General features: G+C 35.5%; 1 protein-coding gene across 1 annotated transcript in view; it reads right to left on the reverse strand.

The window, feature by feature from the left end:
- LOC144978637 (uncharacterized) overlaps positions 1–24,782 on the reverse strand; it is a 35,708-nt gene continuing 10,926 nt past the window's right edge. The window contains exons 9-18 of the mRNA XM_078924947.1: positions 18,115–23,419; positions 16,965–17,054; positions 16,181–16,310; positions 14,173–14,272; positions 12,854–12,903; positions 12,061–12,152; positions 10,936–11,062; positions 9,028–9,206; positions 8,555–8,634; positions 1–6,769 (exon numbers count right to left, since the gene is read on the reverse strand). Coding sequence (XP_078781073.1) covers positions 4,465–6,769; positions 8,555–8,634; positions 9,028–9,206; positions 10,936–11,062; positions 12,061–12,152; positions 12,854–12,903; positions 14,173–14,272; positions 16,181–16,310; positions 16,965–17,054; positions 18,115–23,419 — 8,458 coding nt within the window. The 3' untranslated portion in view covers positions 1–4,464. The remainder of the gene's footprint in view (positions 6,770–8,554; positions 8,635–9,027; positions 9,207–10,935; positions 11,063–12,060; positions 12,153–12,853; positions 12,904–14,172; positions 14,273–16,180; positions 16,311–16,964; positions 17,055–18,114; positions 23,420–24,782) is intronic.

The following is a 24,782-nucleotide window of genomic DNA, read 5'->3' on the forward strand; positions in this document are numbered from 1 at the left end:
TGATGAGACTCGATTCATTTATTTCTATTATAACAACAATGTTGATGATGATGATGACGACGACGACGATGATGATGATGGTGATACTGATGATGATGATGGATGACAATGATGATGAAAAAAATTCATTTCAATTCCATGTCAACAGTACACCTTATTTCCTCTTTAAAAATATCAAATACAATAATGACGATGATAGAAATATAAAGACAAGTAAATGAATAATGACATTGATGATAACATTTTATAAAATAATGAATGGTGATGGTTGTGGAGGATGATGATGGTGATTGATGAAAATGATGATAATGGTGGTAATTTAAAATATAATGCTCAGTTTTTACTCATAATACAATAATGACCATTTATATTTTCTTAGAAGAATGTATAGTATATATATAATATAAATAAAAGCAGTATTGTATCAAAATGAAGCTTACAACAACCAAAAAAAGTGGCGGACAAATTCTACAAATTCATTTTTCTTTCTGCTACAACCGCACTGTCAAACTCAAAAGTTTTGTCTCGTCTTCGGGCCGTCTGTGGATAATGGAAATAAGAAGAGCCTTCTGCACTACAAAACCCAAACTCTTCTGTGCCACTAGCCAAACAGGTCTCAATAGGACACTGTCGGATGTGAAGGGATGGGCTGGTGGAGAGGCACTGGCGAGCTGAAGTATGGCCATGTTTGTATGACCATAACTCCGCTGGACATTGTCGTATAGACAATTTGATTACATATTTGGATAACTGCATATTTTGATGAATAACAAAGTTTCAAATTAAAAAAAATATGTAAAGGTAATGAAAGTGTCATCTAATGGTTTAGTCCCTCGTCCTAGTGCTTGATATGACGACAATTGTTTGTTTTTGTTTTTAAGGGTTTTACGGCGATTGCAACACGTTAAGGTCATATCAGCACCAGTGAAAAGGAAGAAAATGGGAAAGTAAAAAGTTCTAGAATTACAATTAAAGCATCCAAGAATAAGGCAGACAAAGGGGAATTGGTTCAAATAGGCAACAAATGTAGATTCCAAGAGAACACTATCAGTGTACTAGTTTGAGATCATCCAGACACAGGCACAGGCCCCCACTAAGAGGAATACACCCAAATGTTTACAACGCATATAAATACAAAACAAAATACAGTGCACAACCGAGAGACGACTTACAATTTTAAAAAATATCATCTCCCAAAACTAACCATACATTTGACTGTTTCCCTCCCAGCCTGGGCCAGGACAAAACCATCTCATTCCAAGACAAAGACAGTAAGCATGTTGGAAACAGACATAGGGGGATAGAAATAGAAGATACAGTATGTAGTACCTCCCTGCCCAATATGGGAGGTCAGGAACCACACCCAGATGACAATTCGACATCAACTGTTTAGTTGATAGTGCGGTAGAAGCTTTCCTTTTGATGAGCTGTAAAACTGGTTGAACTGAATCTCAAGATACTTGATTATTTGATTAAGTTTAGATCTAAACCAATGTCTGCTATTTGCAGGTCTGATCATCCAAATTGTTATAATCTCATTGTTGTCATAGAAATACTCTCAAATCAAGGCATAATAGTCTCCATAACAACGTTAAATTAAGCCCATAATTGAGTTTGGTTATCAGACCTGCAAAAAATGGGCAACATAATAATGGAGATAATGTCGAAGAAGCAGAAGACAAAAATCAAGGGATCTTACTCGTACTTTTGCTCCACATTTGTAAAAAAATGACAGCATTATCTCCCTTAATTCATTTGAGACTTGAACATTATGAAGGATACCTTAGTCCAAGCATAATACAACGGCAATCAACAGGCAGAAGATAAATTGCTTTTGTGCTATTTGTATAAAAATCAACCTTTTTAGAGTTTAAAACAGTTTCTGAACAATAATGAAGGGAGAAAAAAGAAGATAACATTCATTTTGTTTATTGTTTACAGTGGTGGAAGGGAGTTAAACTGTTTCAATCTACCTGCTTTCCATAAATATATGTTTTATGTTTTTAAGGGTTTTACGGCGCTTGCAACACATTGAGGTCATATCAGCGCCAGTAAAAAGGAAGAAAATGGGATAGTAAATAGTTCTAGAATTACAATTAAAGCACCCAAGAAAAGGTAAGACAAAGGGGAATTGGTTCAAATAGGAAACAGATGTAGATTCCAAGAGCACACTATCAGTGTACTTAGTTTGAGTTGAGATCACCTAAATTCTCATCCAGACACAAGCACAGGTCCCCACTAAGAGGAATACACTCAAATGTTTACAAATCATAAATAATACATAAACAAAACATAATACAGAGATGATTTACAAGGAAAAAAATATCATCTCCCAAAACGAACTAACATTTGACTGTTTCCCTCCCAGCCAGGGTATCCGACCAGGGCCAGGACAAAACCGAGTAATCTCATCCCAAGACAAAGACAGAAAGCATGTTGGAAAACAGACATATGGGGATAGAAGACACAGTATGTACCTCCCTGCCCACTATGGGAGGTCAGGAACCCCACCCAGGGGGACTAGTTAAAATAGGGAACAGATATAGATTTCAAGAGCACTATCCAAGGGGATAGAAGAAACACGTGACCTCCTGCCCATCTTGGGAAGTGAGTAGACCCCACCCAGATTTGTTTTTTTTTTGTTTTTAAGGGTTTTACGGCGCTTGCAACACATTAAGGTCATATCAGCGCCAGTAAAAAGGAAGAAAATGGGATAGTAAAAAGTTCTAGAATTACAATAAAGCATCCAAGAAAAGGGAAGACAAAGGGGAATTGGTTCAAATAGGAAACAGACGTAGATTCCAAAAGCACTCTATCAAAGTACTTAGTTTGAGATTACCTAAAAGTCTCATCCAGACACAAGCACAGGTCCCGCTAAGAGGAACACACTCAAATGTTTTACAAATCATAATTTATAATATAAAGAAGGCATAATACAGTGCATAACAGAGAGATGATTTACAATGAAAAAAATATCATCTCCCAAAACTAACTATACATTCGACTGTTTTCCTCTCAGCCAGGGCATTTGGCCAGGACCAGGACAAAACCAAGTAATCTCATTCCAAGACAAAGACAGAAAGCATGTTGGAAAACAGATATAATGGGATAGAAGACACAGTGTGTACCTCCCTGCCCGCTATGGGAGGTCAGGATCCCCACCCAGAAAACGAAGTGTGGCAAATAATCATTCAAACAGCGATACATAAATCCATTGTCTCATTAGGTTATCAGACCTGCTAATATGTACACAAGCGATTTGTTCTTCTAAACCCAGCTTGAAAGGACAAAACAAAAAAATAAATAAAAACTGGATTCTTCCTTTTACAGTAAAAATGAACTAAATTTTATGCAGGCTACTTGTCACATCATATGTATAAAAAAAAAAGACTGAAAGCCGATTGTAAGTGATATAAAAAGAGAATAAACCATATCTTGGTATATGGGAATATTAGATCTAATTGTAATCTCTGATCCATTGTTCTGGACGACCGCTGAATATATAATTAGTCTCCACCAGATTTCCATACACTTTTAGCATCATTGGAGTTTCAAACAATAATTTATTGATCATCACTGATGCTAATAAAAAGTGTAGTAGAAATATATCATGTCATAAAATGTTATATACTGTTATAAAAAATACTATCTGTAAATTTATTTGCACAATCATCTGATTACATTATGAAAAAATAAACCCTTCCAATAACAGCACACATATGCTCACACATAAATAGACACATATGCTCACACATATACAAATACAGACACATGCAGGAATCTTTTCTATATGTTTCATTGCCAACTGACAACAAAAGAATATAAAAATTACACAAGAGGTATGCTCCAACTGCTATTCGGCACCAGACGACTTGCATCCAACTTTGGTAATAAGTAACACGATCAGACTTACATACATATAATACAATTCCTGAACATTAAAAAGAAAACAAAATCCTTGGACAGGCGCAAGTTAACCTGCAAAAAAGTAGTAACAGAGATCGACTCTGGATTTAAAAAATAAAGATAAATCTACTCTAATGACCAGATAAATAATGGGGAAAAAACCATAACTATGATTTGAATTTCTGTCTAGCTCTTAAATGATGGTCCTATGGTTGCAAAGATGTCTTAAGGAAAGACCCTTGAACCTCAAGGCTTCTTTTCAAAAAACCACAAACAAATGATTTCAAATCTGCACCTTAAAAGGCTTAAGATTAGCTGTCGCTAAGTCGAAAAATGTAGCAAATTCATTGATATAAAAACTTGAACAACATTTTTCACTGAAATGAAAATTTGTCCATTCAAATTACAAAATATATATGTGGTTTTGGTTCTTTTGAATAATCTTAACCTAAAAAAAAAAAAGAAGAGAAAACGAAAAAAAAAAAAAAAAAAAAAAGAGTATATCCAATCAAATCAGTTTGAATCAGACTTCATCACCAAAGATGTCTATTGTTGAGACTACAGTGACACTGAGTGGGACCGAGAAGATGCAGGAATTTCATCAGGGACAAGGACGGGCATTTCAGAATCCTCCTCAATATCATCATCATCCACATTATCTAAATATGGAGCCTCTTCATCTCTATCCTTTTCTTGCTCTAACGCTGTCATTTCTCCACTCGTGCTTCCGGTAGAGGCTCCTTCATCAATTATTTGAACCAGAGGTTGGTGAGAATGGTGGTGTTTGTGCTGGTGATGGGGGTATAACGGTTCGATGGGTTCCAGTTTCGGAGGGCTGAGGGGCCCTGGGGAATCAGCATGGCTGCTGTCTTCCTCAGATTTCTTTTTCAGAGCATTGGTGACATGAGGGATGAGGTCGGGGAGTTGATGAGACGATGATGTGGCAGCAGATTTAAGTTGTGTTTTTGTGGAAGAAGTTGGTTTTGGTTCTGATGGCGACGACGATGATGATGATAAAGAATGTGATGAAGATGTTGCTGCCGTGGCTGACGACGGTGGTGAGGTTAATACAGATGGTAATGAACAAGATTCATTGTTTGTTTCACACGACAGTGGAGATTTTGATGATGAAGATGTGTGAGATGGTGAAGATGATGATAAAGATGATGGCAGTGATAATGATGAAGAAGATAGTGATGGCGAGAATATATCAGGTGGATGCTTTATCTTATTTCCACCTTCATCTTGCTCCATGGCTTCAATCGAGTCTTCGCATGTTCTATCAGACTCTTTATTAGCAACTTCAGAGGATGATAAGAATTCAACATTTTCTTCTTTTATCTCATTAGCAACCTCTTCAGCTAAATCAGAGGCCAGATTTTCATGTTCTAGTCCTTCGTCCTCTTTACTTTCTAATGATGATGATGACAAATATTTCTTAGATTTTTTATTTGGCCTATAGGCACGAAGCATGGTATATTCTTTTTTGACAGGCTTTAAAGAAATGGGATCTAATTTTGGGGATTTTGAAGGAGATTCTGATGAGTCGTTTCTATAACTTGCTCCCATCAATGTTCGTTTAGCTTTTGAGCTCCATTTGTCGTAAATGGAGGATTGGGGAGTGCTTAATGAAGATGGTAATTTTTTATTTGGAGACGAATCAGATTTCCCATCCTTTCCTTCTGTCCACAATCTTTGATTGAGTTCAGCTACCTGAATTCCTTCTCCTTCATTTTCTTCCAAACATTCATCCACAAACCTAACCTTTTTCTTTGGTGGTTCATCTTCATTAGAGAGTAATTCTTTTTTCAGAGGAATGCCTTCTCCAATAATTCCCATAATTCCATCCTTTTCCCCTCGTTGACGTTTTTCCATTTCTGCAGCGATAAGTCTGGCAGAGGGAGCCATATATTTACTTGTTTGCATTACTGACCTTCGACGATTATCCCCATAAGCATTGCTCACTTCAGCATCCTGTTTATGAGGTGCAACATTGAAAATAGTTTGTCCATTAACTACTTTAGAATTTTCGTACATCATCTCCACCCTCTCGTTAGATTTTTGTAACTTACTTTCCATTCGATCTTTAATCTCCCTAAGTCTAGATTTGATGTCACCATCGCTGGATGATGAAACAATTGACATAACATCTTTTTTCTTTTTCTTAGATACAGGTGATAAAAAGGGACTCGGTGAACTTTTGTTGTCTGCTTCTGCTGGAGAATCAGATGTTGTGACATTATTGGAATTATCTGCAGCAGTTGACGGTTTTTTTTCCACATCGTTACTTGTCGATAATGATGGAGTTTGGGTATCCGGTGCCGATGGAGAAGACTGTTGCTGTGTAGAGGCAGCTGGCATAACTGATGCTGCCTTCAATTGAAGACCAGCCTGTAGTTTTATCTTCTGTCCAGAAGCACTATTACCATCAACAATGGTTATTTTCTTATCGGCAAGAAGTTTTGCGTATTCTTCTTTAGAAATCCTCACGACCTTGACCCCAGGGGGGACAACTGGAGCACCCGACGGTGTCGCCTGTTTCACTACAGCAGGCTTTGGTGTCTTTGATTTGGTAACATATTCATTTATGACTAATTTAGGCATAGATCGTGACTTCGGTGTTATCACTTCTTCTGCGTAGCGGAATTTAGCACCTGCAAATTTGCTAAGATCTATTGTTTTCTTGACTGGAGTTGGGGAATTTGCATACTGTTGTTTTTTACCCGGAATATAAGATTCAAAATCTGAGGCATCCATTCCCGCCATTTCTCTACGATAGCTCCACGTGGCTCTGGGTCGCAACTCCTCATCATCTTCCTTCTCTGGTTTGAAGTCTGGGTCATTCTTGTCTGCACCAGTAAGCCTGAAAGGCAATGAGGAAGTGGAGAAAATAGTTTTATTTTGGTTTTATTATATAGGTTTAATGGTCTAATTTATAGCGAAAGAACACAACACAAGCACAAGGGAAATAGATTATGAGTTATTTCCTGAAGTGTTCTTGGGTCACAAACTTTAAGAAATAGTAAGACAAAGGGGATTAGTTCAAAGACATAGATCCAAGCCACATATTCACCTTGAATGGCTAAGGCTATTCATAGAGACACACAGGTAACTGGTGTGGGATCCTATCTCCCCCCCCCCCCCCCCCCCCCCCCCCCCCCCCGCCCATCCCTCTCCTTCTATGCCTTTTCCTTGAACTGAGTGCTTCCTTCATAAAATATTGCTGAAGAGCTGGATGCCTTATATAGCTTTTTTGGGGGGTTTATTTATCATTTGTTTGGTAAATGTTTGACAGAGACAAGTGATTTCAGAAGAAGAATGAATCTGACTTGTGAGGTTCTTGTTGTCTTCTAAGATATAGTAAGACAAAGGGGAAAAGTTCAAACGTAGATGCAAACAAGCATATTAACCCCTGTGTCTTGCCTAAGACAATTCATAGTGACACACAGATGTCTAGTGTGAGATCCTATTTCCCCCAATGGCCTTTCAATAATAATTATTATACATTGTATTCATTGAGCGCTCTACCATTTCTTAAGGAAGTGCTCATAGTGCTTTACAGGGACATCAACACATCGATTTGGAAAAGAACAGTCTTTACGGTCTTAAGATGCTTTTTAAACATTTCATTTTATGAACAATGCCATAATTCTTTTGGAAGTTTGTTCCAGAAGGTTGGGGGGTTTCTAGAAGAAGAGCGTGTCCCATGATACACATAAAGCTCTTTCCTAGACTTAACTGGTTACTAAGGACATTACCCAGGTGTCTGTTTCAGACAATATTGCTGGAGAACTGGAAACCTTAAACAACTTATTTAGTTTATTAATCATCCCTTGGATGACTGTTCGCACATAGAAGTGATTTTAGATGAAGGATGATTGTAATTTATGAGGTACAGTAGTTCTGATTATAAAAAGTTTGTGTTTTAGGGGACATTGAAACCATTGGAAGCAGAAAAAACTAAATCAAACGTTTGGTTTGTGTCGACAACTCACCAGTGTATAATAAGCAAATTATTTTTTAAATTTAACAAAAAAGAATACATAACAAGGGATATTTTAGACTAAAACCCTGTTTCAGCCATCAATATTAAAATAAAAAGGGTAATACAATTTGTAAAATGTGAAGAGATGAGTTGAAAAGTTATTAAAAAAAAGTCTTTCCTATTAACAGTTAAGTATTTACTTTGCAACATTATTCCTCTCTCATCAAGTCAACCGTATACACAGCACATTGAATTTTACTCTAACCTGAAATCACACCTAAACATTTTCACCAGAAAAGCAGTAATAGTAATAGTGATGGGATTTGGGCTTCATTAAAGACGGAATTGCAATTGATGTTACTGCTTTCTTGGCGATAATGTTAAGACAGAAGTTATCATTATATAACAAAACAATGGGCAAAATTATGATATGAAAGAAATTCGGTCTCAGCATTAAAGAACAAATCAGTATAAGATAGCTCATACGGTAGAGTCACGCTCTCACCGGCCAGGCAGAGTTGTCATACCAATAAGGTCGCAAGTTCTAACCCCATCACCGCCGCGAAAAATTTTAATTCTGTATTGTCTTCTGGCACTTTTCTACTCACTTCATCTCTTATAAGAAGTAGTAGTGTGTGTGTGTGTGTGACAGTCAAGTCTTACCTTTGAGCCTCAACCTCGCCCCATCTACGTCCAGATGAATACAAGACTTTTCCTTTTCGTTCTTCATCACTGTCAGAATCCTGAAAGAATTCAATAAAAATAGAGTGTTACACCTTCTATATATAAGCAACCAATATCAAACTTGTATTTCTAAAAAAAAAAAAAAAAAAGTCATTTTTTCCAGGATGGATCAGGCCAGCAGATGGCAAAAGGATCTCTTCTGGTTAAAAAAAAATTCATCATTCCTCATCCCTTGAATGTGTCCAAATGCAAGAGAACCCAACAATTCTAAAAGCAGATATCATTTTCTGCTCAATGTCATTAATCCATAAATTTGGAAATGTACTCATATTTGAGTATTTTAGACAAATTGTATATCAAACTATGCAATTCCAAACTTGTTGGCAACTCTGGGATTCAATAACACAATAACAGTGACTTTCAATTAAGTTGATTGTAATTCAATGGCCCACCTCTTTATAACTATGCCGAGAGCCCTGTCTCCTTGATCCACAGGGCAGAAAGTCCAATTCATAAGAGGATTTTTCTCTCCTTGATCTTGGAGGTGGTGGGGTGTCCACGTATACACGGAATGCACGTCTCATACTCCTTTCAAAGATACCCTTTAAGTTTTCAGCCATGTATCCGAAATCTGAGGGGAAACGATAAAGAAAAAATGGTCTTTAAAATACCAACCACAGGACATTTTAATGTTGTAACTATTACCGGTATAAATCTAGAAGTTTAACATTAATTTTCTTTTAAGTTAAAAAAATATTAGATACAGGGCTGCCAACCCATAATGCAAGTACAATAGGATTAGACTGTTAAATCAGGATTTTGACTTTAAAATTTGCATTTTTTTTTTCACCAACTTACGTAACATTAAAAAAACTAGTAATATTATATTTGACCTTACATTTATTCTTGTCTCAGTCTATATAATGAAATAAAATACAACACTTTTATAAACAACATTATAAAACCTCCCAGATTAGTTATTTTACTTGTATAAACATCACACAATCATAAAGAAAAAGGTAAAAAAAACTCTTTGACGGCAACTGCAACCCTAACCATTTTAATTGCTATGCATGCTATGAATTACTGTTACTAGGCTTGCATACTTGAAAGATAAAAAAAATGGTCATTTTCATGAGATAGCATATTTTAATCACCATTATCATATCATATTTTGAACCTCAAAGCGCATCAAAATATGAGAAATCAAACTGGTTGGCAAGCCTGCAATAGCTAGTAGATATCTCAATATCTTATTAGTAATCAACTTGCTTTATCCGTCTCCTTACCAACTATAGGAAAATCGTCACATTCGTTACGATGAAACCAACATTTAAAAAATTCAAATTTCTTTTGTACATCATAATTTTTTAAAAAAATGAACGGTGTGTTGTAGAGAATGTTTTGCTATAGAAATTATTTATCGCAAAAACTTACTGTTATTGTATTTGAGTGATAAAAAACATATTTTTGTGTTAGTTGGGTGTGAAGTTTTGGGGAACATCCTGAAAATGGCTGGTAATGAGAGAGTTAAAGCCAGCCTTCAAAGCCTTTACTAATATTGTAATTTTTTACCAAATAAGCAAGTGTAAAATAGTTGATTTATATTCCATTAAAAATTGTAAGTAATCTTGTTGACATCAAAAATAAGAACTCACCATGCACTGTTTCTGTGGCAATAATAACAATAATTTAAAATAATAATAATAATAATAATAATAATATAATAATAATAATAATAATAATAATAATAATAATAATAATAATAATAATAATAATAATAATAATAATAAATCCTTTAATCAATTGCTTGGACAAATATAATAAGTATAAAAATGTGTGAATTTTATAGTTATATAATCATCATCTACAAAATTGTTATCAAATCAAAAATGTCATTTCAATATTGCAAATTACACCTTCCAATGGATCTAAACTAAGTAAAAGTCTTTCTATGTCCTGAAAAATATCCTTTAATCATAATTTGTTCTGCTGTCAAGCGAAATAAGTTCAATTTGTATAAATTGAAGATTATTATTACTATCATTATAATTAACTCTCGCTTTACCGGCCATTGTCAATTTTTTATACTGAAATGTAAACCTGACCCAACACACAAATTTAATTTTTAAACTAAAATTTAAAAGCAATAAGTACATACATAATTTTGTGAGTAAAACAAGCTATACAAAACAGCATTAAGTTCTTGTAATTATATTCAAGATTTTTCCTCAAATTTTATTATTATGAAACGAATCTGAATAAGAAAAATGTTGTTTGCATGCATCTTAACGAATGTGATGTTTTCCTACAGTTGGTAACGAAAGGGTTATTACATTAAAGTTCATCACTTTACTGACCACTATCCTTGCCATGATACTCCAGACAATTGTCAAAGACCAGGTTGACTTGTCTCTCAAACTCATCAACGTCTTTGTAACCTCTTTCCTCTAATGTCCTCTCTATCTGGAGCAAGTCCATTGGCTCCTGAAGGTTCAAACAAAAAAAATAATTATATGATTAAACAAACTGTGAGAACAAATAATAATAGTAATAATGATAATAATAACAATAATCAGTGATGCCAACAGAAAAAAAGGCGGGCTCAGGCTGCCTCCTACTAGGGGGGTCCGGAGGCATGCCCCCCCCCCGGAAATTTTTTTTTTAAGTGCCAAAATAAGGCTATCTGGGACTAATTCCCATGAATTTGGGAGCATTTATTATCCATTCAAAGACCAGGTGAAGGAGTCATAAAACATAAAACTTTAAAAAAAAAATCTAATGTATATATTGCAGTTATATTTTTTGTGATATCACCATCATATTGCAAAGATTACAAGGATCATATTGTGTGATGGTTAAGGTAGCAGTTGTGGTGATGGTGATGTAAGTAATAGTATCAGAGACAGCAAACTAATAAAGATCCAAATCACAACAGAAAAATAGAGAACGCATGGTGTGGTGAAAGAATGAAGTTAAAAATAAACAGTAGAGAAAGAGCTCTAATATCTACGACCGCGCATGATCACAAGTGGAAGTTGCTTCGCTGATATGAAAATGTGTAAAAGTAAGCTTCGTTGTTTCAACGATTCGCTAAATTATAATTTCATTTTATTTTTGTTTTGTTTTTTGCGAACGGAGAAAAAAAATGGGAGGAACCGAGGAAAAAAGGGAGGAACCTCCAAAAAAGAGGAATTCCTCGGATCCGCGGAAGATTGACATCACTGAATAATAATAATGATAATGATAATAATAATAATAACAATAATAATAATAATAATTTACTACTTTTTATAATTTTACCGATAATAACAACAAAAGTGCAAAATAATGCTGTCTAAAGTTTTTCAATGATTGAAAGGAGCGGGCTATTACTCTCTAGTAGTCAATCATTGATCACAAATTCTGAAAACTAAGTATTGAATAGAGATGAGTTAAAGTTTCTTTTAAAAACTACATCCAATTTTTTTCTTTTTAATGCTTACCGAGATGACATCGAAATAGTCTGAGGTGTTATTCTCCTCCACAGCTTCCCAGAAAGGCCAAGAGAATTCTTTATCTTTTAAATTGTACAACACTGAAATAAAAAAAGATGGGGAATCCAATTAAGAGTATATCCACAGATTCCCTTGTAGGAATTAATATAAAGTTTGATTTTTTAAATTCCTTTAAAAAACAAAAAAACAAAAACAAAATTTAGACCAAAGGGTCCCTGGAGTTGGAGTTTCCTTCTCAGTTTCTATGGCGAGAAGAATCAATAATCTCTTTTCATTCTAAGGTAGGTCAATAATTGTAAAGAACTCAAATACTAAATTAAACTCTACACCAGATCTGCCCAGTTAACATAAAATTGAAATTTTCTTGAAAAAATAACTCAAAAAGTTAAAGGAAAAAATGTTTGTATCATATAAAATTTTCAGCCATTTTTAAACAAGTCATAATTTTTAAGGATGGAGAGATCTTCATTTGGAGCCAAATCAACACTGATGTCAAATTAGTAAAAAAAAATCTTTTTAAAAATCAAAATATTGGAGTAAACACAATCTGTAATAGACATGAACTGAAAATATTGGTTGGTTTGATGGTGGAACCTTTATGTTAAAAGGAAGAAAAGCGATCTAGTTTAGACTGTTACACTTGTGAGTAGTTTTAATACCCAGCTCCAAACTGATCAAAAGCAGTTTTTAAATCGAGCCTGAATGAAAGAAACTGACTGAAACATCGAAGAAAAATTTATAGCAAAATAAACATGTATACTCAAAAGTTGATAACAATCACCTCGTCGTAGAGTGTAAGTCAGTTCTTCCACATCATCTTGATCAGCACCCCTGTTAAAAGAAGACAAATAACATTTACTATCACATCATATTCAAATATTGAATCCAACCCAGTACAATGGTGACCATCTACTAGTGCAAGGAAAGGCACTTACTGCCAACACAAATCATTCCAAATAAGCAGCTTTCTAGGCTTGAAAAACTCGTTACAAAATACAGCAAAGAGATACCTCTCAAACCACAAACTTCAGCTTAACCCAACAATTTTTTTTTTCCTTACTTTTCATGAAAATGCTAGTTTTCTTTCAAATCCTTAAAAAAATTGAGCTTTAAATAAATATCCACTAAATGTGCTCAAAGCGCTTTACAAGGGGTCCCTGGTCAACAGCAACATTTAACATGTAGGCAGAACATTTTTCAGACAAAGACAGCACTGTTAACAGCCAGGTACTCATTTTACACCTGAGTACGGTGAGAGAAAGTGAGTAAAGAGCCTTTTCCAAGGACTCAACTCGAACACAGGACCTTACGATCTGAAAGCGAGTGTCATACCACTAGACCACATAGCCGCACTTCATACTTTCTCTTTTCATGTATGATATGGTTATACACAACAGCAAGATAAAACCATTTTCACCAAAAGTGTAATAATAGCAATGTGACCCAGGTATCAATGGTGAAAACTTATGATGTTAAGTTTGAGAAAAACCAAACTGTGTATTATAAAGGAACACAGAATATCATGTTTGAGCAATATTAACATTTATAAGTGTTCTATCAATATTTAAATGTAAACCTTAACTCTTTAATACCACTCTCACAGTTAAACTAAACAAAAATACCTGTCAAATTAGATGAAAGGGCAGCAATTGCAATTCATCCAGTAATATCTAAGCACCCATTCGCAAATAAACCATTGAAAAAAATGACAATAGTGAAAATGTAATACACAAAGTTGCCAATTCAGGACGCAAACACATTGAGTGTCATCTTTCTGAGTTCTGAACTCCAGTAAAAAGATATTATGTACTTACATTTTTTCTTTTTGCAGGTAAAATTGGAAAATATACTGAGGTTTATAACATATTGAATTCTGTAAATAGGCTTGAAAAACTTGTTACAAAATACAGCAAAGACATACCTCTCAAACCACAAACTTCAGGTTAATCAAAAATTATTTTTTTTTACTTTTCATGAAAATGCTAGTTTTCTTTCAAATCATTAAAAAAATATAAATTGAGCTTTATATAAATATCCACATTGCAACGTTGAATACACAATCAAATAGCATTTGTACAAAAATTAAAGACTGGTGCGTACTCATCCTGCTTTAAACCGTTCATCAACTCTGGTGGAATTTCTTTTCCCTCGGCGATCAGCCTGGCTCTCTCTTCCCTCAACTGTGCTCGCTTTGCCCTTTCTGTGATAATGAAAACGAATAAAGTGTGGAGAAATCCTAAGGCGAATATTACGCTTCCTGAAGGAATTTCACAAAAATGAAAATATTCCAAGAGCCTGTGGCAGAATCAGACTTGTCATCAAAATGATACCAATCAGATCAAGTTTGGCTAAAAATGAATTCATATGTACATTTTACCCCATCAACCTATTATATTTTGAAACGGGGAAATGAAAACTTTTAACTAATCAAAAGGCCTTAAAGAATATGATACTTCTTTGGTCTAAAATTTAGATAAACCAATTGTGTGTAGAACTTTGATGAAATATCATTTTTCAAAATGAGATATAATCAAATAAGATCTGGGATATTAGTGTTGGAAAGGTCTTTAAATTCAATTTATTACCCACTAAAAATGAACCAGATATAAAGATAAAGAAGAATAAGTTGCCAATTAAGTCAATATAGAATTTCCTTAACCCTTTCCTTACTAATGCGACTGGATGCGACATTACGGATTACTTGCTAATGCGACTGGATGCGACATTACCGATCACATGCTAATGGGACTGGATGCGTCTCTCGCGAACGGCCTCGTTTTAGCGTAACATAGCAACGAGCTCTCGAGAAACTTCGTTTCAGTGCGAAACCCACGTTTTTAATCTGGGTTTGACGATTCCGAATATCGAAACCGGATGTGTTTATTCAGTTTCGTTTTGAAACTGTGCCCAGTTGAAAATCAACACACTCCTTGTCAGCTATGCCTGGACGCAAGCGACGCTGCTATCAGTGTGCTGTGGATGGCATCAAAATGGCAAGTGGCAGAACAAGGGAGACCACGACAGGGTACCATTTGTGCAATATCCATCTTCATGTTATTCAAAATTTCATGAAAATTTTAAAAAGTGACAGAAAAACAGTAAGAAAGAACAAAAACACTGCCTTTTCATATCCGCTTTTTTCATTTTTTGGATTTTATTAATTTTTTACAAGACATTGTGGACAAGAAACCCAAACAAAGTATATATTTTCTTAAACTGCATTCTTTTGGCTTTAATATGGTGTATTAAATTTGATTCTAAATGAATTTGGTGTATTTTATATGATTGTTTAAAAAATATTAGTGTGTTTGAATTTAGAGTTATGTCCCTTGGCTTAGCAATTGGGGGTGGATCTCTGAATTTCCCTTAGCAATTCAGCCTGACTTATGGTGAACCTGTTAGCAAGGAAAGGGTTAAGGCAAGTCAAAAGACTGGTTGCGAATAATAATAATAATAAAAAGATACTTGAGTATTTTCCATGAACCAAACATCTTAAATTGCTAACGAAATACGTTATGAAAACAGTCAGTAAAAATTATAAATGGAAACAATATACATATTGCTAAAATATCTATCAATTTATCATCTAAGACTTCTTGGGGTAAAAATCGTGTTGCACATTATATCAGCTGAGAAAATTGGATGGCCTGATGGTCGTCCATCCCATTGTGAACCAAATATGGAAATCTTAATGAGATTTGACACAGGCTTTTAGAAATCAGAGCTACGCAATGGGTGAAAACGGGGGCGGGGGGAACCCGAATTTCCATTTTAAAAATATGCATCAAGACAAAATGCATGTCTACTATTTCCATGTATTGCCATTTTAAAATGCTTTAAAATTGATGAAGATTCATCCATTCCTTGCAGCATTTAGCGATTTTTATTTTAAAATTTGGTTGAGAAATCCTAATCTGGAGGTTAAAAAAAATATCAGAATTTGGCTAACTTAGGCAATGTCAGATTAGTATGGAGTCAAACCCAGACTATAAAAGATTAAAAAGCTTATTCTTGTCTTCCTGTGAAAAAACAAACAAGCCCAAAAACAACAAAAAAAAAAAACAGATTATATATATATAAAAAAAGAAGCCTCTCAAAAAATATGTACCTTGTCTGGCCCTCTCCCTGTCTTCCCTCTGCTTTCTCTCCTCCTCTTCTTTCATCATTTGCCTCCTCTCTTCCTCTAACAAAGCACGTTGCTTCTCTTCTTCTTCTTCGGCCTCTCTTTTTAGGCGTTCCTGGAAAGTGTAAAATAAAGGCATTTAAGTCTGTGCCAAAAAAGATGGTTGAATATTGTATGGCAAGCATTGACAATATTTATTCCGTATTATAGTTCACTATAGTTAAAAGTATATAACATGTTTTGAGTAAGGACTAATTGATTTTTAATCACATAAATATGCATACAAAATTTTTGCATCAACATCTAATGACTATTTGTCAACCGACACAAAATTTAGAAAATTGGTTTCATGTTTTCATATTTTCCCCCAAAACCGAGTATACATTTTTTTTTACAACTAAAAAATAAAAAATAAAAAATAAAAAATGACATTTCATTTCAATAGGTAAAATGTAGAGGCTAATTCCCAACATCCGTTATCTGTGGTGACGTCAGATTTAACAGCTACTCAAAGTGCATCATTCCTCATCCCTTGAATGGGGTAAAATACGAGGACCAGAGCATTTCCAAAACTGATGCGATTTTATGCTTAATATCATTTCCCCTCTCTTTTGTAGATTTTGTACATTTGCTTATTCTGGACAACATTGCTTATCAAAATATGCAATTTCACACTGATTGGCAAACCTGTAATAGTTAAATAAATACAGTGATCTTATGATTATGGAAAATTTCCACAAGGAATACGAGAACAAATACTATCACTAACATGTTCCTCCTCTTCCAATTTTTTCAACTCAAGACGATATGAGGATCTCTTGGGCATCATTTCCTCAGCACGCTTCTGCTTTGCTTTTTCCTGAAGTGAGACAAATATTGTATTATTAAGTCAAATAATAGAATATTTAAAACAAGTAACAATGACAGAAGAATTCCATACTGCACGGATTCCAAGGAATGAATGAACCTTTATATTATAGTGGTGACCTGCAACAAAGGATAAACATAAAATCTGTCTTTTCTATGCCAAGAATCCCAATGTCAAGGAGGAAAACCAACCCCCTGAAAATGTTTAATTATTGGAAGTTTCCATGTCATTTTTTCGTCTTCATAATCTAATGTTTTATAAAAGGATTTGTTGTAAACTTGTAAAAAAGATGTAAAAAAAAACTCTACACTTGTGAGTACAGTAATAAATGCTATAAAAGACATCTGAAATTAACTGTTATTGGAAAGTTGGCAAATTGAGCAGAAACGTGTTTTTAAATTATCAAATAACATATATTTTACTTTTGAGTCCTGGGAAGAGACTTTTCACTCACATTTTCTCACCATACTGGAGGAACAAGAATACTAAGTGGGAAATAGCATTGTATTTGGTGAAAAAAATAAAGAAAGAAATTGTAATCACAGCCACAGGCATCATGTCTCCTCTTACACGTTAAGTGCCATTGTTGTAAAAGTAAAGCTCTTTAAACATACAAACTGCATCTCTGTAATGTTGTGGAACAGTATTGGACTCACTAAACACCTGAAAGTAGGTCTGAAGGTTCAAATCCGTAATAAGACATTTTGGGAGAGTCCGTTGTAAACATCCTTGTTCTGTTGGAGATGGATTTTAAGTTCCGAGGTTCTCCTGATGCAAAATTGTAAAGCACCAAGAGCATGGTGTTTATAGTGGATAAACTTCATAGATGCACTCATTCTTTTAACCCAATAATTTTTTTTTACTTTTATTATAACACGGTTAAAACATCCAAATCTGGAGAAAAGGGTAAAAAAAAAAAATCTGTCCAAACCTGGCTTAGAAGTGGTAGGTCTGAATAGTATAAATAAAAGATAAAAAAACCCAACACAACCTAAAGGTCTGATTAGTATAAATGAAAGGTTTAAAAAAAACAAACAAAAAAATTCCTCACCATATCAGCAATGATGGAAGGCATCAGGGGTAGAAAGTCCTCCTTGATTATCTTTGCTAGCTGTCGCTCCTTGTATGATGCTTTCAGCTGTTGTGATAATGATGTCCACTGCTCCATGTCATTACAAACCAACTGCCAACGACTGTCGGGTTTGACATCGGGAACTTTTTTTGTGTCTGGATACAATGGCACTTCCTCTGGGGCGGATAGCTTGTCTTTAGTCTTTGTTTCATCTGACACAGCTGGTTTGACAAGAAGACAGTTCTCATCAAATTCTTGCTTAACTTCCTCCTTGACCTCAACTTTATTTTCTCCATCTTTATCTTTTCCTTCCCCAACAGCTGCCACTCTATCTTCTTCCTCCTTGACTATTGCCTTCACTTCCTCTTCAATAGATTTTTGAATTTCTTCCTTAATTATTTCATTCCCTTCCGCCTCTGTGGCTTCCTTATATTCCTCAACACTTTCTTTTACATCCTCAATTATGGCTTTATTCACCTCTTCATCCAGCATCTCCTTCACTTCATCTTCAATCGCTGCCTTCACTTCCTCAATTACTTCCCTAACAACATTATCTGTACTATTTTGAACAACTTCTCCAAGAATGTCATCTGCTTCCTCCTCCATAGCCTGTGTATATTCCTCAATTGCTTCTTCTACATTTTCCTTTGTAACCATTTGAATTACTTCTTCAATTATCAGGTCAGCTTCTTCTTCTGTTGCCATCTTATATTCTTCAATTGCTTCATTGACATTTTCCTCTGTTAATTTTTGAACCACCTCTTCAATCACTAGGTCAGTTTCTTCTTCTGTAGATTTTTTATATTCTTCAATTGCTTCCTTAACATATTCCTCCAAGTTCTGATGAATAAATTCTTCAAGAATCTCATCTGCCTCCTCTTCTGTAGCCTTTTTATACTCTTCTATTGCTTCTTTCACATCTTCGGTGGTAGCGGCATTTACTACCTCTTCAAGAATCTGGTCTGCCTCCTCCTCTGTTGCTCTCTTGTATTCCTCAATGGTATTTCTCAAATCTACCTTGGAGATTTCGAGGACAACTTCTTCAATGATTTGGCATGATTCTTCCTCTGTAGCAATCTTATATTCTTCAACGACTTCTTTAGTATTTTCCTCTGTAAATTTTTGAATGACTTCATTCAACACATCTTCAGCCTCCTCCTCCATAGCTCTTTTATATTCCTCAATCACTTCTTTCATATCTTCCTCAGTCGCTTCATTTACAATTTGATCAATTATCTCATTGGCTTCTTCCTCTGTAGCGATCTTATACTCCTCCACTGTTTCCTGAACACTTTCCTCTGTTATTTTAAGAACAACATCTTCTAGTATCTCACAACCTTCCTCTTCTATAGCTGTTTTATATTCTTCAACACTTTCAGTCATACTTTCCTTTGCTACTATTTGAACAACCTCTGCAACTATCTCATTAGCTTCCTCTTCAGTCGCTTTCTTATATTCTTCAACTGTTTCATTCACATCATCTGTGGAAGCTCTACTGACTTCATCTGCAATGATTTCTTCTGCTACTTGCTCAACGGCTTCATCGATTTCCTTGATCGTTTCGGTCACAACCTCTCTTGAAATTTTATCAACTTCATTATTAATCATACCATCAGTTACTTTGTAAATTGCAAAAGAGAATTCTTTTATTGTTAGACTCACGTCTTCTCTGGTTGCTGCTTTCACTTCTTCCCCTATGATGTCTTCAAGTTCTTCCTCAACAGCAGTTGTAATTTCTTCAATTGTTTGTTTAACATCCTCTGTCACCGCTTTAGTGACTTCTTCACCAATCAAATCATTGACTTCCACCTCTGAAGCAAGATGAACTGTCTCATCTTTAGCCTCATCACTGGTTTTCCTGTCAACTCCATCCTTGCTTGAGTTCATCCTGTCATCCTCCTCTACAGCAGTACCATCCTCTCCTATTTTATCCTCTGCTTTATCTTCCTCTTCATCTCCTTTCTTAGTTACTTTGACATCACTTTTCTCCATTATCTCTTCCTTGCTTTTGGTGTTCTGCTGACTGACACATTTTTCGACTACATCTTTATCTTCAACAGCTGTCTCTATAGTTTCTGCCTCATTACTTCCAACTTTCCCCATATCCTTTGATATTTCAAGCCCTTTCCTAGAACGTCCATCATCGCTATTCACATTTTCTACTTCCATGGATTCACCACTTCCTTTCTCATCATTAACTTTCCCAAGATCAATTATTTCGTCTTTGGAAACACTATTCTCCTCTGGGAGTGTCGCTTCATTTTCAGCCATTTTTGTTAGGGGTATTGCACTGCTCGGTTGGTCTCTATTGCCATTTTCACTATTGCAATCAGTAACATCTTGTTCTACTTTTGTCAAAACTTCCTCCAGTACCTCTTTGACCAAACCTTTCACATTTGCCTTCATATTGACATTTTCATCTCTATTATTTCTACCTTCATGCTGATCCTCGTCATCTTCCTCTGTTCGTCTCACTTCCTCTTTCTCTGCATCCACCATCACAACATCGATCACCATTTCTTCTTCATCTTCAGAGACTGCCTGACATTCAGAAGTCTTGGAGTGCTCTTCCAATTCCACTTCATTACTTCTTTCCCCTCCTTTCTGACTTAAATCAATAACAAAGATATCTTTTGACTCTTCATCATCCATAACCTCTTCATTTACATCCTCAAGTTTGTCATCATGGCTATTTGTATCTTCATTATCACAACTCAGCTGATTCTCATCCTGTTCTCCAATATCTTTTTTAGCTTCAACATTTGAGTCTACTTTTCTCACCTCCTCACAATCATCGGGAGTTTGAGATTCCCCTTCTTCAGAACCATGACTTGTCGACTGTTTTGAATCAGTACCAGCAGCTGTCGATGCCCCTTCCCCGGGAATTTCCACTTTGTCATTTTCTGTTGAAATGTGAACTGTACTAGTTTCTGCTGAAATGTGAACTGTACTAGTTTCTGCAGAAATGTGAACTGTACTAGTTTCTGCAGAAATGTGAACTGTACTAGCACCCTCCTCCTTTTCTGATATATGCAATACATTGGCACTACTAACATCTTTCTTTTCAGACTCGGAGTTCTGACTCTCCTCCTTGGTGATGATCCCATCAACTTCATCCTGATTTGAGTCATCATCCTTCACAGAATCACCATCAATATTAAGTTTTGATTTCTGAGGCATTGACAGATCCATTGCTTCTTCTGCTTCTTCATTTTGATACAGAGCAGGATCAGCAATAGGGCTACAATGTGGCTGTTTATTACAGTCGTTTTCAATTTCTTGACACTTTATATCACCCTGCTTATCCTCACTCAACTCATTACACGAAGAAATGCTTTCATTGGTCAATGTGGTCATTTCATAAGATGAGATTGTCGGACACACAAAAGAAGACTCAAGCTCTGGAAGAGAGTCATCTTTGATATGTGGTGGTTGTGTGTCCACCATGGTATCAATCTCATCCTTCTCATCCTCTGAATTAGACTTCAAATCTTCTGCACCAGGTGGAATTCTCCATTCTCCCTCAGTTAAATCAGGCATTTCCTTTTCAACCTCATTGTCATCTTCATTTTTTTCTTGATTCCCATCCTCAATCTCTAAATCAATGATTTTAGCATCATCGTCATCTTCCTCCTCCTCATCTTGTTCTATATCCATTCGTTCCTCTTTATTACAAGCAGCAATTGGTTCTTCTTCCACAATTTCCTTTTGCTGATTCTGTATTTCCAACTCCGACAATTTCTTTTCAACACTCTCTTTTTGCTCAGCTTTCTCTCTTTCTTTATTTGATGTTTCAACTTCATTGCAATGCAAAAGAGAATCTTTTTTATCACTTTCTTTTCTCTCATCCAAAGTACACACTTTTTCATCACTTGAATTATTTAACACGACAGTATTGGACTCCCCAGAATCTGATTTTCCATTTTTTGTTGTACACTCCATAGTTCCTGTCACAGGTGTGCTCTCTAGTTTTCCCTCTGTTAGTTCATCTTTTATTTCTTCACAACACTCTTTGTCTTGAGATGATGATGTGATTTCCTTCTGGTGCTTCCTGGGGGGCACAGACTTTCTCCTAGAGGTCTTTTTCTGGGACAGATTTTCCTCTAAAGGGCTTGAAGTAGAAGATGCTTCCTCATGAGGAGTTGAATCATGGACTGGACTTGTTTCATTCTTATCGACTGGTTCCACTACTTGTGCTCCTTCATGAGCATTGTCTTTGATGTTTGGAGTGAAACTATTATCTGGAGTGGAACTATCATCTGGAGTGGACCTATCATCTGGAGTGGAAGTATTATCTGGAGTGGAAGTATTATCTTTCTCAGTAACACAGTTACTTTCCTTTTGATTTGGTATCATATTCAGCGAGGAGAGTAATTTCTCTTTCTCTGCCAACATTGCTGAGGAAAGTTCTTCAATTTCTGTTTTTTGTGGATATTTCTTACTTTTTTGAGATGAGAGTTCAGATGGATCTATCAATGATGGCTGTTTCTGTCCAAGGGATTGTTCATCACTAACATGTTCTGTCTCCATCCTTTCCACTTTAGATTCTACACTGTGGTCAGCTTGTATGGAATCTGTAGTTTTAAGTTCAGGTTGAATGGCTTCTTTCACATTTTTCTCCATTTTTAATGATTCTCTTTTACTCTTAAACATGCTCGAAGCTATATGGGACAATTTTTGGAAGGCTTCAGTAAATTTTTCTGGTTGTGGCATGCGACGCTCTTCCTTTTTCTTTGTATTATTCTCATTCAAGTTATCTGATACTTGAGATTCCACTTGAAAAGTGTTTGCATTCTGAGGCACCTCTAGACTAGATGAATTGGTTTCATTACAATTTTGAACACTTTCTATTGGAGCATTATGGTTTCCCATAGCCTCGGCATCTGTTGAAGCAGAATTCATCTTATTACCACCAACTTCTTTCTCATTTTTGCTATGATCAACCCCGTCAACAACGCCAACAGTTGACATATCTTTTCCTGCCAAATCACTGTGCACACAATTTTCACTTGGATTGCCACATTCTGATTCAGGTGGTGTAATATCACCTGCCCCGACTTTACTCCTACTTCGACGACTACCGAAGGTCAATTGGTTTTGGAACCCATCAATGGCCAACCGTTTAAGCTCAGACTGTGATTGAGCACCTGCCAACAAGTCTTCCACTGTCTCATCACCATTATCCTCCCCATCTTCTCCCCCTCCTCGCCTACGGGACTTTCTTCTTGGAGTGGGTTCAATTATCTCTTTTTTTACACGTTTCCTTTTCTGTGTAACATTTTCTCTGAAAATTAAAAAAAAACAAAACAAATTAATTAAAAATTCTGGGTTAGTCTTTTACCTTAGATGAAAATTCAGTGGAATCCATTGAGTGATTTTCAACTGAAGTTCAAGAACAACAACAATAATTGTGGTTGATTTACAAACTGAGGAAAAGCAGGCATTTGAATAATAATGATTCTACTATTTTGGTAATGTAAATCTCAATGTCTAAAAGATTTAAACAAGATATCAGACATTCAAAAAATGAGATTCATAAGACAATCATGATTCATAAGGAAAGTGTCAAGCATTAATGAACTTTCATCCATAAAATCTTATAAATGACTGAATTTCAAATCATTCTTTTACCCTCTCTGGTTAAATATAGAGAGCTAAATGTTTTCACCAATGAGTGGTAGTGGCATTGCTGCCAATCCTAGCCCATGTATATGATACAGTAAAGAGCCAAAATGAGTAAGGGCTTGGAAAAATGTGTACAAAAATTAGTCCTAAATCTGACAATGGGCAATTTTTAGACCATACCAGCAGGATTATGATCGAAACTTGAAACTAATGAATCTCTTTTTAGACCATATAAAATAGTATCGGCTACCAGAATCCATGTAAAAACCTGATATGACTGAGCCCGATTACATCATATTAAACTCCCTATATGAACTTCCGGGTCAAGACACAGATTAAAGTGTTAAAGTACAGTAGAAGAATGGATGAATGTTAAAATGCTTAAACACAGCGGCCAACTTTACAAAGATAGACCTGTAAATGAGCTCTATAAAAATTGACTGAAACTGAAACTCTTCTTCGTAATTCGTCTAGCGGTAAAATCCAAAGAATCAAAATGAAAGGTAAACAGCAAACTCACTTGAGCAAAGCAATGGCAGAAAACTAATTTGCGTGGGAATTAATTAGGCTAATTACCATTGTTCCTTATAATTAGGTACCCAATCAGTGAAGAAACTTAGAAACGGTCAACCAGTTTGTTTACAACATGAGGCAATCGAGATGTGCTTGTACTTGTAGCAATCATTTAAGTTTCGATTTGAAGGTGTCTACATAACGAACTTCCGGTGTTCGAATTTTTTTCTTTTTCATATTTTCCCTGTCCTTCAAGTAAATGTCAATTTTGGCTTAGACGAAACAGTGAAATTTATCGCTCGACGGCTCAGTTAAAATTGGCTACGACAGGTTTAGAAAGTGAAAAAATAATTTCACGAAGGCTGTATGAAAATACACTGGGGTGTGTTCAGACACGGCAATTCTAAAAAGCGCCGCTTAGCCTTGGCAATATATCCAACGTTAATATAAACGGCCTGTGAGCTATGCGTAGCGCTGTGGAACATTCCTAATTAACTTTACAGTCATTC

This window comes from Berghia stephanieae, chromosome 8 (assembly GCF_034508935.2).
Source record: "Berghia stephanieae isolate SIO BIC M18660-M18661 chromosome 8, UCSD_Bste_1.3, whole genome shotgun sequence".
NCBI lineage: Eukaryota > Metazoa > Mollusca > Gastropoda > Nudibranchia > Aeolidiidae > Berghia > Berghia stephanieae.